Source organism: Megascapheus bottae, chromosome 16 (genome assembly GCF_031878675.1).
Source record: "Megascapheus bottae isolate mThoBot1 chromosome 16, mThoBot2.hap1, whole genome shotgun sequence".
NCBI classification, from domain to species: domain Eukaryota; kingdom Metazoa; phylum Chordata; class Mammalia; order Rodentia; family Geomyidae; genus Megascapheus; species Megascapheus bottae.
The window spans coordinates 2,629,895-2,642,597 of NC_143524.1; the positions used below are offsets into that span (position 1 = coordinate 2,629,895).

Consider the following 12,703-nt stretch of genomic DNA (forward strand, 5'->3'; position numbering starts at 1 on the left):
CTCCCTTTCCACCCATGTCTCCATCCTCCATCCTCCACCACCCATGTTCATTCAGTTCATTTGGATTCCTCCTCCAAGCCTGGCCCGGCGCCCGGTGCTCCTTCCTGAAGGGATTTCTGGCGGGGTGAGTCACTCTGGCGGCATGTGGTCTTCTGGGGGCTGGCATGTGGGTGATGGATGGGTGGATGGATGATGGACACCTGCCAGGGTGGGGCTGTGAGTCCGCATGGCGAGGACAGGCCTGGGCCGCAGGGATTCCCGTGGCCGCTCCCAGCCCAGGCCAGGGATTTCCACAGGAAGTTCATCTAAAAGCAGAAGAGCGGCCCCTCCCTGCCACCCGTGAGATGGTGATGTGGTGTGTAACACCAGCCGGCAGACATGTTCCTCTGTCCCCTGCATTTAATGAATTAATTTATTGTTTCCTGTACTGCGGCTTAAACTCAGCTCCTGGATACTGTCCCTGAGCCTCTGTGTTCAAGGATCTACCATTTGAGCTTACTCTTTCTCTCTCTCTCTCTCTCTCTCTCTCTCTCTCTCTCTCTCTCTCTCTCTCTCTCTCTCTTTGCTCATGGCTGGTGCTCTAACACTTTTTGGTGTTGGTCATGGGGCTTGAACTTGGCCTGGGTCCCCAGGTCCCTGAGCGCTTCAGCTCAAGGCTACCTCCCTACCCTCGAGCCAAGCTCCACTTCCTGTTTTCTAGAGGTTAATTGGAAATAGAGTCTCAGGTCCTTCTGTGCCCTGGCTGGCTTTGAACTTTGGTCCTCAGATCTCAGCCTGCTGAGTAGCTAGGATTACAGGTGTGAGCCACCATGCCCGGCTTCACTTTTTTTTTTTTTAAACTCATGGTGGAACCTGGTGAGCCACTGTTCCACCTCTGGCTATTTTTTTTTTTTTTTTTGCCAGTTCTGTCTGGGACTTTAACTGAGAGCCTGGGCACTGTCCCTGAGTTTCTTTTGCTCAATGCTAGCACTCTACCATTTGAACCATGGCATCACTCTCAGCTCTGTGTATATGGTACTGAGGAATTGAACCCAAGGCTTCATGCATGCTAGGCAAGCACTCTACCACTAAGCCACACCTCCAGTCCTCCACCTCCGGCTTTGAACTGGTCAGCTGGACTTTTCTGCCTGGGTTTGCTTCAGACCAGGATGTTCAGATCTGGGCCACTGAGTAGCTTAGGGTTCCAGGCATGAGTCGCAGGCTTGGTCCTGCTCTCCTGCTGGTCTCTCGTGGTAGCAGGAGCTGAGCACAGGCTCAGCAGTGCTGCAAGGAACATGTCCAGGGCCCTCATTTGCTAAGTGAAGCTAGGACCCCATGTCTGTGGGCCTCTGGGTCCTTGGGGTGGGGTCCGGCAATGGTGACCACAGAGGCATCCTCCCTGGGCCTCTACGCATCCAAGGAGGAGTTCAGCTTTGGAGCTGTGCTGTTGATCTGCCATTCTCTAGGGGGCAAGGCTGGGGCCACCAGATTTGAGGGAGCCAGAAGCTGCTGCTGGTTTGGTGGCATCTCCCTGGGCCAGGAGAGAGCCTTGATGCCACCCAGAAGCACGGAGGAGAATGTCCCCAGTGGAAGGGATGGACTGCCTTACTGGCCCCTTGCTCACATGAAAATACCGACATCTCAAGGTTGTGCCTCAGAAAGTTTTGGGGAATTTGAGTTCTGTGAACCCTAAATACTAGTCTTCTGAGCTGTGAGCTGAGTGGACTGGCTCTGAAGGCTGTTAGAGATTGTTGGGAAGGCAGGACCATAGTACTCTCTCTCTATCTCCCTCTCTCTCCCACAGGGACACATTCACATGTGTGCACATGCAACCTTATGTAAGCACAGATACACATGTGTACACACAGCAGAGGCAAATCCACAAGACCACTTGTGTGATTCACAAAGTCCTGCAAACACCAATGCACTCACAAGCACACATACCGACACACAAACACACAGGGCACCCATGCCTGTATGCACACACAAGCAAATGCACATGTGTTCTGCACACAATGCATAAACCCCACAGGCATTCACTCGAGGGGTCTCAGAAATAGCACATGCATGAGTCAATATGAGCATGAACATATGTGCACATGCATGAACACACTCAAGGGGAGATAAGGCCTGGGGAACCAACCCTTCCTGGGCTTGGTACATTCTGTCCCACCAGTCACCTGCAAGTGCCCAGCGCAGACTGCACACCACTGACCGGCCATGTTCGGGAATGGCTCTTGAGTTTCCTGGACAAAAGTCAAGGGCAGAGAGCATTGTGTATCCAAATTTATTGAAATGAATGTTCAGCCACAGTGTTATGTGGATTTTGTTGTACATTCTGGTTTTTTTCTTTAAAAAATGGTCTCCATAAAAGGATTTTTGGTAATCACCTAATTTTTTGATACATTTATATACAAAAATTCATTAGAAACAATTGACTGTACAAGAGACAGGAGGAATGGCAGACGGCAGGAGTTGGGTAGATACAGAGGCTGTGTGGTGCCTGTGGACTTGTCAAGTGCAGGAATCTCGCACCTGACACACAGGCAGCATCCCAGCGCGGACTCTGGGGAGTCAGGGCTGCCCAGTCCTCTCCGGGTGTTTGAGAGACTTCAGAGGATCGCTGAGCGCCCCATGCCAAGCTAGACCACAAAACGAAACTTGTTTTGTAAAGCTTTTAAAATGCCAAATGCCCTACAGTGTCCACCTGTGAGGAAGAAGATAGAAGAACATATATAGAATATAGAAGAGTATTAGCAAAATAGAAGCCTTTATTAATAAAAATCTTTGGTAGTAACAGTGTTTTAAATTCCTGTCCATGGCATCTAGTTGACTAATAAATTCCTTCCACCTTGAACTAAGAAAAAAAAATCCTCAAATCCACCACACCATTGATTTTTTTTTTTAAAAAACAACCAATAAATAGGTTAAAGCTTTGGACAGACCCACAGAAGCTCTGAAACTTTGTGAAACCCTTAAACCTCTAGAAATGGCCTCCTGGGGGGTCCCCATCATTCCCATCAGGGGGATGGTGGACTCTGAGGTCTGCTGACGTGACCTTCCAGGGCCACCAAGGACCCAGGCGCTGGTTCATCAAGGACAGGTCCCCTTGCTTCTCCAAGAAAAGAGGAACATTTCAAGCCCCCATGTGGACAGACTCCACTTCTTCAAGCCAGCAAGCCTTGGCTTCTGACCTTAAAAAGGAAGAGGTGATTAAAAGCCGTCTGGTTTGTTTTTCCTGCCGATAGGCAGGTGACATCTTTCAGAACTACTTTTTATCACCTTCTATTCCTTCTCTTCTCTTTTTTTAAAAATCACCTTTTATTCCTCCTCAGTTCCTTTCTTCCTCCGAATCATGGTCGTCTGAGCTTTGCACACCGTCCTTGGGTCTGTCTTAAGGCATCAGAGCAAGGAAGGTTCTGGGGTCTCGGCCTTTTCCTACTGCAAAGGAAGCTCAATGCCTCCCGCAAGCTCACCCGTGGCCAGCCATCATTTCCATTCACCTTGGATACTAAAGATACAAAACAGTTCCCTGCATAATGGTTTTGTGCAAAAACAAGAAAAAAAATGAACTGAAAGAAGTCCTCTCAGAAAACAGTCGCCATGTTTGTAGAGCGCCCAGGAGCCCAGCCCCGGGAGGAGAGGCGCATGGCCGGCTCGCAGGGAGGGCACGGTGGCAAGCCCGTGGTCTGCCGCCGGCGCAGCTACAGGGCCCCGCCCTGGAACTCGAGGGTGGGGGCCTCCGAGGGGGCCTTGGGCGTGTGGTTGTTGCACGGCCCCTCTCTCTGGCGGTCCTTCTCCATCCACGTGTCCAGCAGCTGCTGCTTGCCCTGCTCCTCCCGCATGAACAGCTCCACCATGAGCACCTTCTCCTTGTGGATCTGCTGGCTGATATCCTTGGGGATGTCGGGGATCACCCAGTCCACGAAGTCACTCATGAACATCACCAGGTTCTGTGGGACAGGGCGTGGGGGTCCATGGTGCCACAGGCCACACCGGTGTGCCTGCCTCGCCTGTGTGCCCACCCACCTGGCATAGCCCCACCCCCAGCACGTGGCACCTGTGGGGTCCTGTGGCTAGGAGGGGGAGGGGGAGGGGATGGAGGGGGGAAGGGGATGGAGGGAAAGAGGGGTGGAGGGGAGAGAGGGGATAGAAGGGGGAGAGGGGATGGAGGGAAAGAGGGGTGTAGGAGGGAGAGGGGATGGAGGGGGAGAGGGGTGTAGGGGGAGAGGGGGTGGAAGGAAAGAGGGGTGAAGGGGGAGAGGGGTGGAGGGGAGAGAGGGGATGGAAGGGGATAAGGGATCAAGGGGGAGAGGGGATGGAGGGAAAGGGGATGAGGGGGGAGAGGGGATGGAGGGGGAGAGGGGTGGAGGGGAGAGAGGGGATGGAAGGGGGAGAGGGGTGGAGGGGAGAGAGGGGATGGAAGGGGATAAGGGATCGAGGGGGAGAGGGGATGGAGGGAAAGGGGATGAGGGGGGAGAGAGGATGGAGGGGGAGAGGGGTGGAGGGGAGAGAGGGGATGGAAGGGGGAGAGAGGTGTAGGGGGAGAGGGGATGGAGGGGGAGAGAGGGGATGGAGGGGGAGAGAGGGGATGGAGGGGGAGAGAGGGGATGGAGGGGGAGAGGGGGTGGAGTCCAGAGTCCAGAGTCCAGCCTGGACTGCATGGTCAGGAGAGGCAGAGGAGTAGCCTCAAAGCCCCATAGCAGCCACGCTTGTAGGGGCTCCCTCTCTCAAGCCCCTGGTGATGGGTCCCAGCTCCCCCACAGAATTCGGTGGCATCCTGTCCCTAGAGCTGGGTCACTGGGTGTGGCTGGCTGGCTGTGCCTGCCCCATTGTCTGCAGGGAGCCGCAGAGGCAGGGGCTGAAGGAGCCAGGGCCCCTCTCTCGCCTTCTTCCCAGAGGTTCTCTTGGGGCAGGTCATGGGCAGGGCCGGGGTGGGGTGCCCTTGGGAGGTTGGGGTGTCCTTCTGGAGATCCCAGGGCACAGCCGAGGCTCAGGGGCCTTCTGAGCACAGGACTCTGGTGGCGCTTGCCTCCCTGCCAGAGTGGCATGAGTGGTGACCCCACGCACCTGGAAGACGATGACGAAGGCCAGGCGTGCAGCCAGCACAGCCCAGAAGTCCTTGGAGACGTCATACTTGTGCTGGGACCACGGCGGCTCCCGGTAGTCTTTGTACCTGCGGGTGGGGGTGCTGGGAGCTGAGGGCCCGACACGGGAGCTCAGGTGCCCGCTGGTGCTGGGCAGCTCCAGAGAGAAGCTTCGAGAGCCCTGTCCTGTCTGAGCCGGTGGCCTGCGGCAGGGGCCGTTCCCCAAGGGGATCTCTTTATGTTGGAGGAGGTTCACAGGGCCCGGGGACCTGGTGACAGTCACCCAGGTAGACTGGCCTGGCAGAGGGCTCTCACCTGAACCCGGCAGGTCCCAAGAGGATGCGGGCCCCAGGCTCAGATGGGGTCCCCATGCTGGAAGCCCTGACTCCACAGGCCCTCTTGTCCACCTGTCCCCCCCTGAGTGGACACTACTGGAGCCCAGAGGCGGCCTGTGTGGGGTGGGGTGGTCTGGGCACGGGGCCCAGACATCCCAGGTGCTGGCTCCCTCTCTCGGCCGGCCGTATGCACACATCCTGCCCTGGGGCGGGTCACTTTCAGACTGCGCCTCCATTTCCCCGTTCTCCCCACGGAACCCTTGGTCTGAGCCACACTCCCAGCCCTTTGCACATTACTCAGTCTTTCAGATACTCTGCCTATCCTGTGTCTGCCTCCTGTGCAGCTGAGCCTGCAGGCCTGTGTATGGAAATGTCTTTCTGGTCCTCTGGACCCCTGTCACAGCAGAGGGCTGGTCTCCTGGCTGAACTTAGCTCCCCTCCCGCCACCCTTTCTTTTCTGTATGTATGCCAGAGTCAGGGCTTGAATCCAGGGCCCTGGCCCTGTCCCTTAGCTCTTTTCACTGAAGGCTAGTGCTCTACTACTTGAGCTACACCTTTAGGTATGGCTTTTTGCTGCTTGATTGGTGATAGGCCCTTTCTGCCCACACTGGCTGGCTTCAGACAGTGGGCCTCAGATCTCATCCTCCTGAGTAGCTGGGATCGGACGTGAGCCACCGCCTTCTGCAAAGGTCTGTTGGTAGGGGGTGAGGCCGGGTCTCCCCCTGGGTCTTCCTTGCCCTGCATGATGCTCACGTCCAGGGTAGGCCACCTGCCCAGTGGGTCTCGGCCACGCTGCTGTGGAAGCCCAACTCTGCCTTGTACAAAAGGCCCACACCAGGGGCAGGTAGCTAAAGGCAGAGACAGGACGGAGCCGGCTCTGAAGGCGTAGTCCTGGTCTGGAGTCACAAGCCTGGTGCTTTGCCCATGAGAACTGCCAGCTTGCCGAGTGTCTCTGAGCACCAGCTTTCTGGGCTTCAGCCTGGACACTCCTCACATTATGCTATTCCCAGGGGGCAGGGGCAGCAGGGAGGACCAGCGCCTGGGCCTGCTGCCACGGTGGCTTTGCTCTGGAGGGAGCTGCATGCTTCTCTACGAGCCAGTTGTGAGATCGGATCTGTGGGAACCTTCTGCAGGGCTGCAGCCACGCCGACTCGCACAGCCTGCTCTCAGGGAACAAGCAGCCTCTGTCCTCTCCACCATAGGCACCTGCTTCTGTTTCTTTCCCTCTCCATCCCTGGCTACCTCCATGAGAATGCTGGGATAATGCTTTGGGGCTGGCTACTTGGCAAATTCCCTGAAAACCCATTTGTGGTCGATTGCAGACATGGCCTTTCACTGCCCATTTTCCTCTTTTGCTAGCTCTCATCCTTAACCCGTGTGCTCTCCCAGGAAACGGCAATGTGGCGTCTGGCTGTGGATGGGGATGGAGTGTGTTCAAACAGGACAGCCCTTGTTTTAGCTCAGGAATAAGCTACAGCTAGTGCGGCTGCTCTGGGCCTTAGTCTTCGGGGCGAGGCCTTTCCCACGTACCCCTTCTTTCCAGAGGCAGCCCAGGTGTGCGGCAGCCAGCTGGAGGGTGAGGAGGAAGCTGATGGGATACCAGACATGTGCATTTTATTGGTTGAGGCATGGTCTCTCAAGCTTTTTGTTGAGACTGGCCTCAAATCACAATCCTCCCAATCTCTGCCTCCCAAGTAGCAACAGGTATGAGCCACTGTGCCCAGGTTTCTGTTTTCCCAGTTCTGGATCTTGAACTCAGGGCCTGAGCACTGTCCTTGGGCTTTCTCCAGGCTAGCGCTCTATCACTTGAGCCACAGCACCACCTCCAGCTTTTTCTATGCATGTGGTACCAAGGAACCAAGGAATCGAACTCAGGCCTTTGTGCATGGTAGGCAAGCACTCTACCCCGAGGCCACACTTCTGCCTTCCCCCCTCTTTTTTTTTTTTTAAGAGTGCCAGTTGTCCTGTACGTGGTCCTGGCTGAAACCCCGGCTTTCCCGGAAGCCCGCTGGGTGGGCCTCTTTAAGAGTGAGGTGGAGTGTACCTGCAGATCTGCACCTCATAGCCCAGGTCTAGGGGGTCGCTGGGGGCTGTTCCGTTCTGGAAGTCGCTGACGTTGAAGGAGGAGAGCGTGTGGTTGACGAAGCCGTGCATGGTCCCGTTCTGGCTGTACATGTAGAGGTACACCAGGCGCGGGATGAAGTCTGACGTGAACGAGATCACGAAGGCCTGGCGGGGAACGGCGGGGTCAGGGTGGGCAGGAGGCCACACAGCCCCCGGGAGCCAGGATGGTGGTGGGGCGGGGCGGGGTGGCCGTGTGGTGGGGCAGGGTGCCTAGCGGCTCTGCGTGGACAGGCCAGGGCGGCTCATTAGAGCAGACAAGTAGCCAGCAGCCTGCCTGCCTCGGGGCGGGCTGGGGAAGAGGGACCTGAAGCCCCACAGCTGCCAAGGGGACTCTCAGGACTGCAGGGAATGGGCAGGTGAGTGGCTCTGTTCTTGACGCCACCAGTGAAGCCCCAAACAGCTGCCTGTTGGCTGCCTGCACTGTGTGGCTATCCGTGCAGTCCCTGCCCCAGGGCACTGCTGCTGGTACATGCAGGCCTCAGCGGAGATCTCAAAGCCCGCGTGGGGCTGGGGCTGGGGCTGGCAGGCGGGAAGGGGCCCCTGGGACCCCATTCCCCTGGGGGCGGGTGGCAGGGGAGCTCCAGGCCTGAGCTTTGGGGAGCTGCCCTGCCCGCTATGTGCCAGGTGCCCCGCTCTGGGGACCAGGCCCGGCTCAGCATGGGGCGGGGGATGGAGTGCTCCAGGCCTCAGTGTCTCTTAACGAGCAGGTGTGCGTTGTAAAAATGTAAAGAAGACAGACTGCCAAGGAGGGGCTTCTTTCTGCCTTTCTCCTCCCATCAGTCTCTTTCCTCGTGGTTTCTCTCCCTCCCTCTGTCTCCTTCCCTCCCCCTCCCCCACACCAGTCAAGGGATGTTCTAAAGGGTGACATCCCCCTACCAGGACTGTAAAGAGGGCTGGGAACAGGTCCCGTGCCCAGGGAAGGGCTGGACTGTCACCGTCCATTCTGGATAGGCTGAGGTCCCAGGTCACTTACGTTGATGATGACGGCCAGCTTTCCGATTCCACTGAGGATGTTGTACCAGATGCCTGCGGGCGAAGCACACACATGACTGCAGGCCAGGCGTGTCACTGCTCGTGCAGAGTGCAGAGGCCCTGCCCGGGCACACAGCCTGGCCAGCAAAGTCAACCAGCAAACAGGTGGACATGGAACTGTGGCTATAGCAATAGAGCGCCAGACTTGAGGGAAAAAGCTAAGGGACAGCGCCCAGGCCCTGAGTTCAAGTCCTAGTACTAGCGCACACACACACAAGTAAAAGATAAAAACACTACCCTATGGGACTGAAGACCCCATTTCCAATAAGTGTGGGGCGGGGGCGGGGTTGGTGGGGCGGCACCTGTCCCCTCACAGCCCTGGGCACAGGCAGAGGTTCTGAGAAAGCAGGAACTCACGCCTCCCCTACCATGGTGGCCTGGAAGCAGGTCTTCATATACAGAGGCTGGCCAGCAGGGACGGCCTTCCCCCCTCCTCTACCCTGCCCCCCATGGCTGTGGCAGAGAGCTCAGGGCACCTGCCCTTCAGAGCTCAGCTGCCCTTAGCCATAGCCATGGGTTGCAGGTCACAGAGGCCAGGTCACTGCGTGCTGTGTCTCCAGGACGCTGGGCCTGGGCCCTGCACGGATCAGAGGAGGAACACAAAAGCCCATTGAGCGAAAGGTTACAGCCCAGGAGCCCATAAACAAGTGTGTGAAAGATGGCAGAGCAGGCCTGCAACCAGACAGGCAGGAAGCAGGAAGCCAGCAGCCGATCCCTAGGACGTGGGAACAGGTGAGGGCCCTGAGTCAGCGGTCCCAGGACGCCTGTGGAGCCCCGCGGGGCAGGGCCACCCAGCCGAGGCTAGCCTGCTGAGTGCTCCAAGTGCGCACTGGCCACCAGGTGGCGACAGCTAGCTTCGGAACACCAGTCCAGGTGGCGCAAGCACAGCCGGCCTGGGCTGCGAGCGCCACGTGCGGCTGGGGGGAGGCGGGAGGCGGCACAGGACACAGGTGGGATGCCCAGCCCGTGCCTACCGCCTCAGGCTCACTGTTCCGGGGGGAAGCCCAGGGTTCCTGAACCTGGACCACAGGGGCCCAAGACCCGCCTGGGCTCCTCCTGAGCCCTGTGAGGACCCAAGGGTGAAAACTCTCAGGGAAAGTGCAAGTTGGCCCCAATCCAGCCCAGGGTTCACTCTCTGTCCTGTCCACCAGCTAAGCACTGATTCATATCACACACACACACACACACACACACACACACACACTCTATGCTTGAGTTTATTACTAAGCAGGTGCTCTTACAGCTGAGCCGCGCCACCTGTCTTGGTTTGCCTTGTTTTGAGGTGGGGTCTCCTGGCCCAGCAGGGGCCTGGGGCATGCTCCGTCTCTGTGAACTAGGACAAGAGGCGTGTGCCCAGCTCTCCACTGAGAACGAGGCTTGTGACTTTTTTTTTTCCTGCCCAGGCTGGCCTTGAACTGCTTCCTGAGTGACAAAGATGACAGGGGTGAGCTCCCGGTGTCCAGCATGCATGGCCTTTTCCACGCTGAAGAGCAAGATGAATCCTGTCTGGCAGACTCTGCTCCCCCCCCCCCGCCTTCTGTCCTTCCCCCAAACCATGTGCTTTAGTGTGCCTCCTGCATGGTGCAGGTCCGTCTGGCCCTCCAAGTCTTCCTGGCCATTTAGGGATGCGGCAGGCGGGTTCACATGACCATGAGTAGCCTGAGCTCCAGCCTGGGGAGGGCCCCGAGAGAGTTGGGGGTCTGTTCACTCAGAGGCTTTCGAGACTTCTGTTGGAGACAAGATCGTGGGTGTTCCTGCTGTACCCACAGTCTGCCGCTCAGGCCTCCTTCCTCACACAGCTCCCGCGCTTCAGCCTGGCGAGGCCTCATCTGCCTCCGGGAACGGTGCTCTCGGCCTCGGGCACCTCTATGAGTTATCACAGTTCTGGGCTTCGGTGTAGGGCCCGGGCACGGTGCTTTAGCTTTTCCACCTCTACCACTTGAGTCGTAGCTCCACTCTCAGCTTTGTTGGTGGTTAACTGGAGATAAGAGTCTCAGGGACTTTCCGACCCGCGCTGACTCTGAGCCATGGTCCTCAGATCTCAGCCTCCTGAGTAGCTGGGATGGCAGGCATGAGCCACGGAGCCACACCGACTACGGTTACGCTTTGCACTACGCTGCCGACCCACACACTCACTCCGTCTTCCCCATCAGGCGGGGGGAGTCTGAGTGGCTCCGCCCTAAAAAGCTGGCCCCAGGTTGTGCTGAGCGGCCAGGCAAGGCACCCATGCGGGCGGGGGCCCCTCCTTTCCATGACCCTTCCCAACCCAGGAGAATGTGTGTGTATGTGTGCGCATGTGTGAGTGTGCGAGCATGCGTGTGGTTAAGCCAGCCTCAGGGTCTGTGTCACCCAGGAAGCGAGGGCATGAAGCCCGTGGGTGGGGAGTGATGCCCTGACCCCCTCGGCCGGCTCTGGCACTGGCTTCTGCAGCACAGCCCTCGCCCCACGCCACCCTCCCGGGCCCGGTCACTCACCGATGTCCTTGGCTCGGATGGCCACTGGCCGCCTCAGCTCCGTGACAAACTTCTTGGCGTCCAAGCGAATCTCGATGATGTTGTTCAGCAGTGCGAACAGCGGGGCCAGCGGAAAGGACGCCACGAACAGCGTCACGAAGCCGAACTGGATGACTGCGGGGAGGAGAGGAGAACTGGGGAGGAGGTTCGGCCGCCACGGGGGACCCTGCCACCCGGGCACGCTCCCCTGCACCCAGTGCAGCTCGCTTCCCCCTGTCTAGTCTTTTGCGTATGTGTTGACACGAGGGCTTGAACTCAGGGCCTGGGCATCGTTTCTTAGCTTTGGCTTTCAAGGGCTGCCACTCTACCACTTGAGCCACAGCTCCACGTCCAGCTTGTGGTGATTAATTGGAGGTAAGAGCATCAGACTTTCCTGCCCAGGCTGGCTTCAAACCGCAGTCCTCAGATCTGGGCCTCCTAAGTAGCTGGGGTTACAGACACGAGTGCCTGGCGCCTGGCTCCTGGGTTAAACTTCTCGCCTGGAACAGTGTCCTGCTCCCAGCCTGCCTGCACCCTCCAGTGCTGGCCTAGGGAGGAGCTCAGTGGTGGCTCTGTTGCCCTGTGCAGAGGCCTGACTTCCTCTCCCTGTGTAGGGTCTGAGGCTGCTCCAGGATGGCCAGTTGCTCTGGGCCTCAGCCTGCCGGTCCTCCTGCCTGGGTGGACTCTGGGGCTCTGCGGCCCTGGGTGCTGCACGGGCCGGGGCTGGGCTCTGAGAAGGACAGGAAAAGGCCACTGGAGGAGCCTTCTGGGTGCTCCTTGCCAGCTGGTAAATAAGGAAGCCAGCAGAGTGTCCCCCTGTGCCCTGCTGGCTGAGTGGGGCCTTTGTAAGCCCCGGGGGGAGGGGCAGGGCACTGTGAGAGCTCTGTCCCCAGACTGTGTCAGTGGCTTTCTGACCCAAGGGCAGGGCAGGGGGTGGATCTAGGGCCCAGGGTTGGGGCTGGATGGGTGCTTCCACTTCCCAGGGACCCCGCACTAGCTGGTGCTGCACTACATGGGTGAGAAGGACAGCAGGGACTCAGGTCGGGGAGGGAGGGACCTTGGATCCTTCCCTGTCTGTCCACATCTGGCACCCTGGCACCCTGGTGCAGGCCTCCTCAGGAGGCAAAGGTGCCTGCCGGGGTGTCAGAGAAGCCAGGGTGCACGGTGGGCCCTCAGGGCGGGTTTGGGAAGTGCCGTCTCCGAGATGGTGGAGGGCAGGCCCCAGACCTCCACCACGGAAAAATACTAAGTGTGGAGGTCTGACTTCAGGCCCCAGCTCAGCCGTGACGGCCTCTAACCACTCCCTGATCCACCAAGGGTCCCATAGAGGGGCGCAGCCCAGGCCACCCAGCGCCTGAGGCCCTGGGGGCTGCAGCCGTGGGACTGGATCCCAGCGGCTCACCTGCCCTCTTGGCTTAGCATGGGTTTTCTTCCAGGGGGAAGAGCACGGTCACCGTATTCCAGCCCTCAGCAACCTCCTGGCCTTTTGGGAGGCGCTTGCTAATCACCAGCAGCCCTGCCGGGGCTTGCTTTGAACCATGATCCTCAGATCTCAGCCTCCTGAGTAGCTTTCAGGCATGAGCCACCAGCACCAGCAACTTTCTGCTTTTTAATTTCAGAGAGGGTCTTGTGCTATTTCCTGGGCTGGTCTTAC

General features: G+C 58.2%; 1 protein-coding gene across 1 annotated transcript in view; it reads right to left on the reverse strand.

Annotated features, from left to right (window-relative positions):
• Positions 1–3,367: 3,367 nt before the first annotated feature.
• Positions 3,368–12,703, reverse strand: part of Ano1 (anoctamin 1) — a 63,232-nt gene continuing 53,896 nt past the window's right edge. The window contains exons 21-25 of the mRNA XM_090347192.1: positions 11,032–11,184; positions 8,499–8,551; positions 7,446–7,630; positions 5,050–5,155; positions 3,368–3,932 (exon numbers count right to left, since the gene is read on the reverse strand). Of these exons, the coding sequence (XP_090203318.1) occupies positions 3,684–3,932; positions 5,050–5,155; positions 7,446–7,630; positions 8,499–8,551; positions 11,032–11,184 (746 nt within the window). The 3' untranslated portion in view covers positions 3,368–3,683. The remainder of the gene's footprint in view (positions 3,933–5,049; positions 5,156–7,445; positions 7,631–8,498; positions 8,552–11,031; positions 11,185–12,703) is intronic.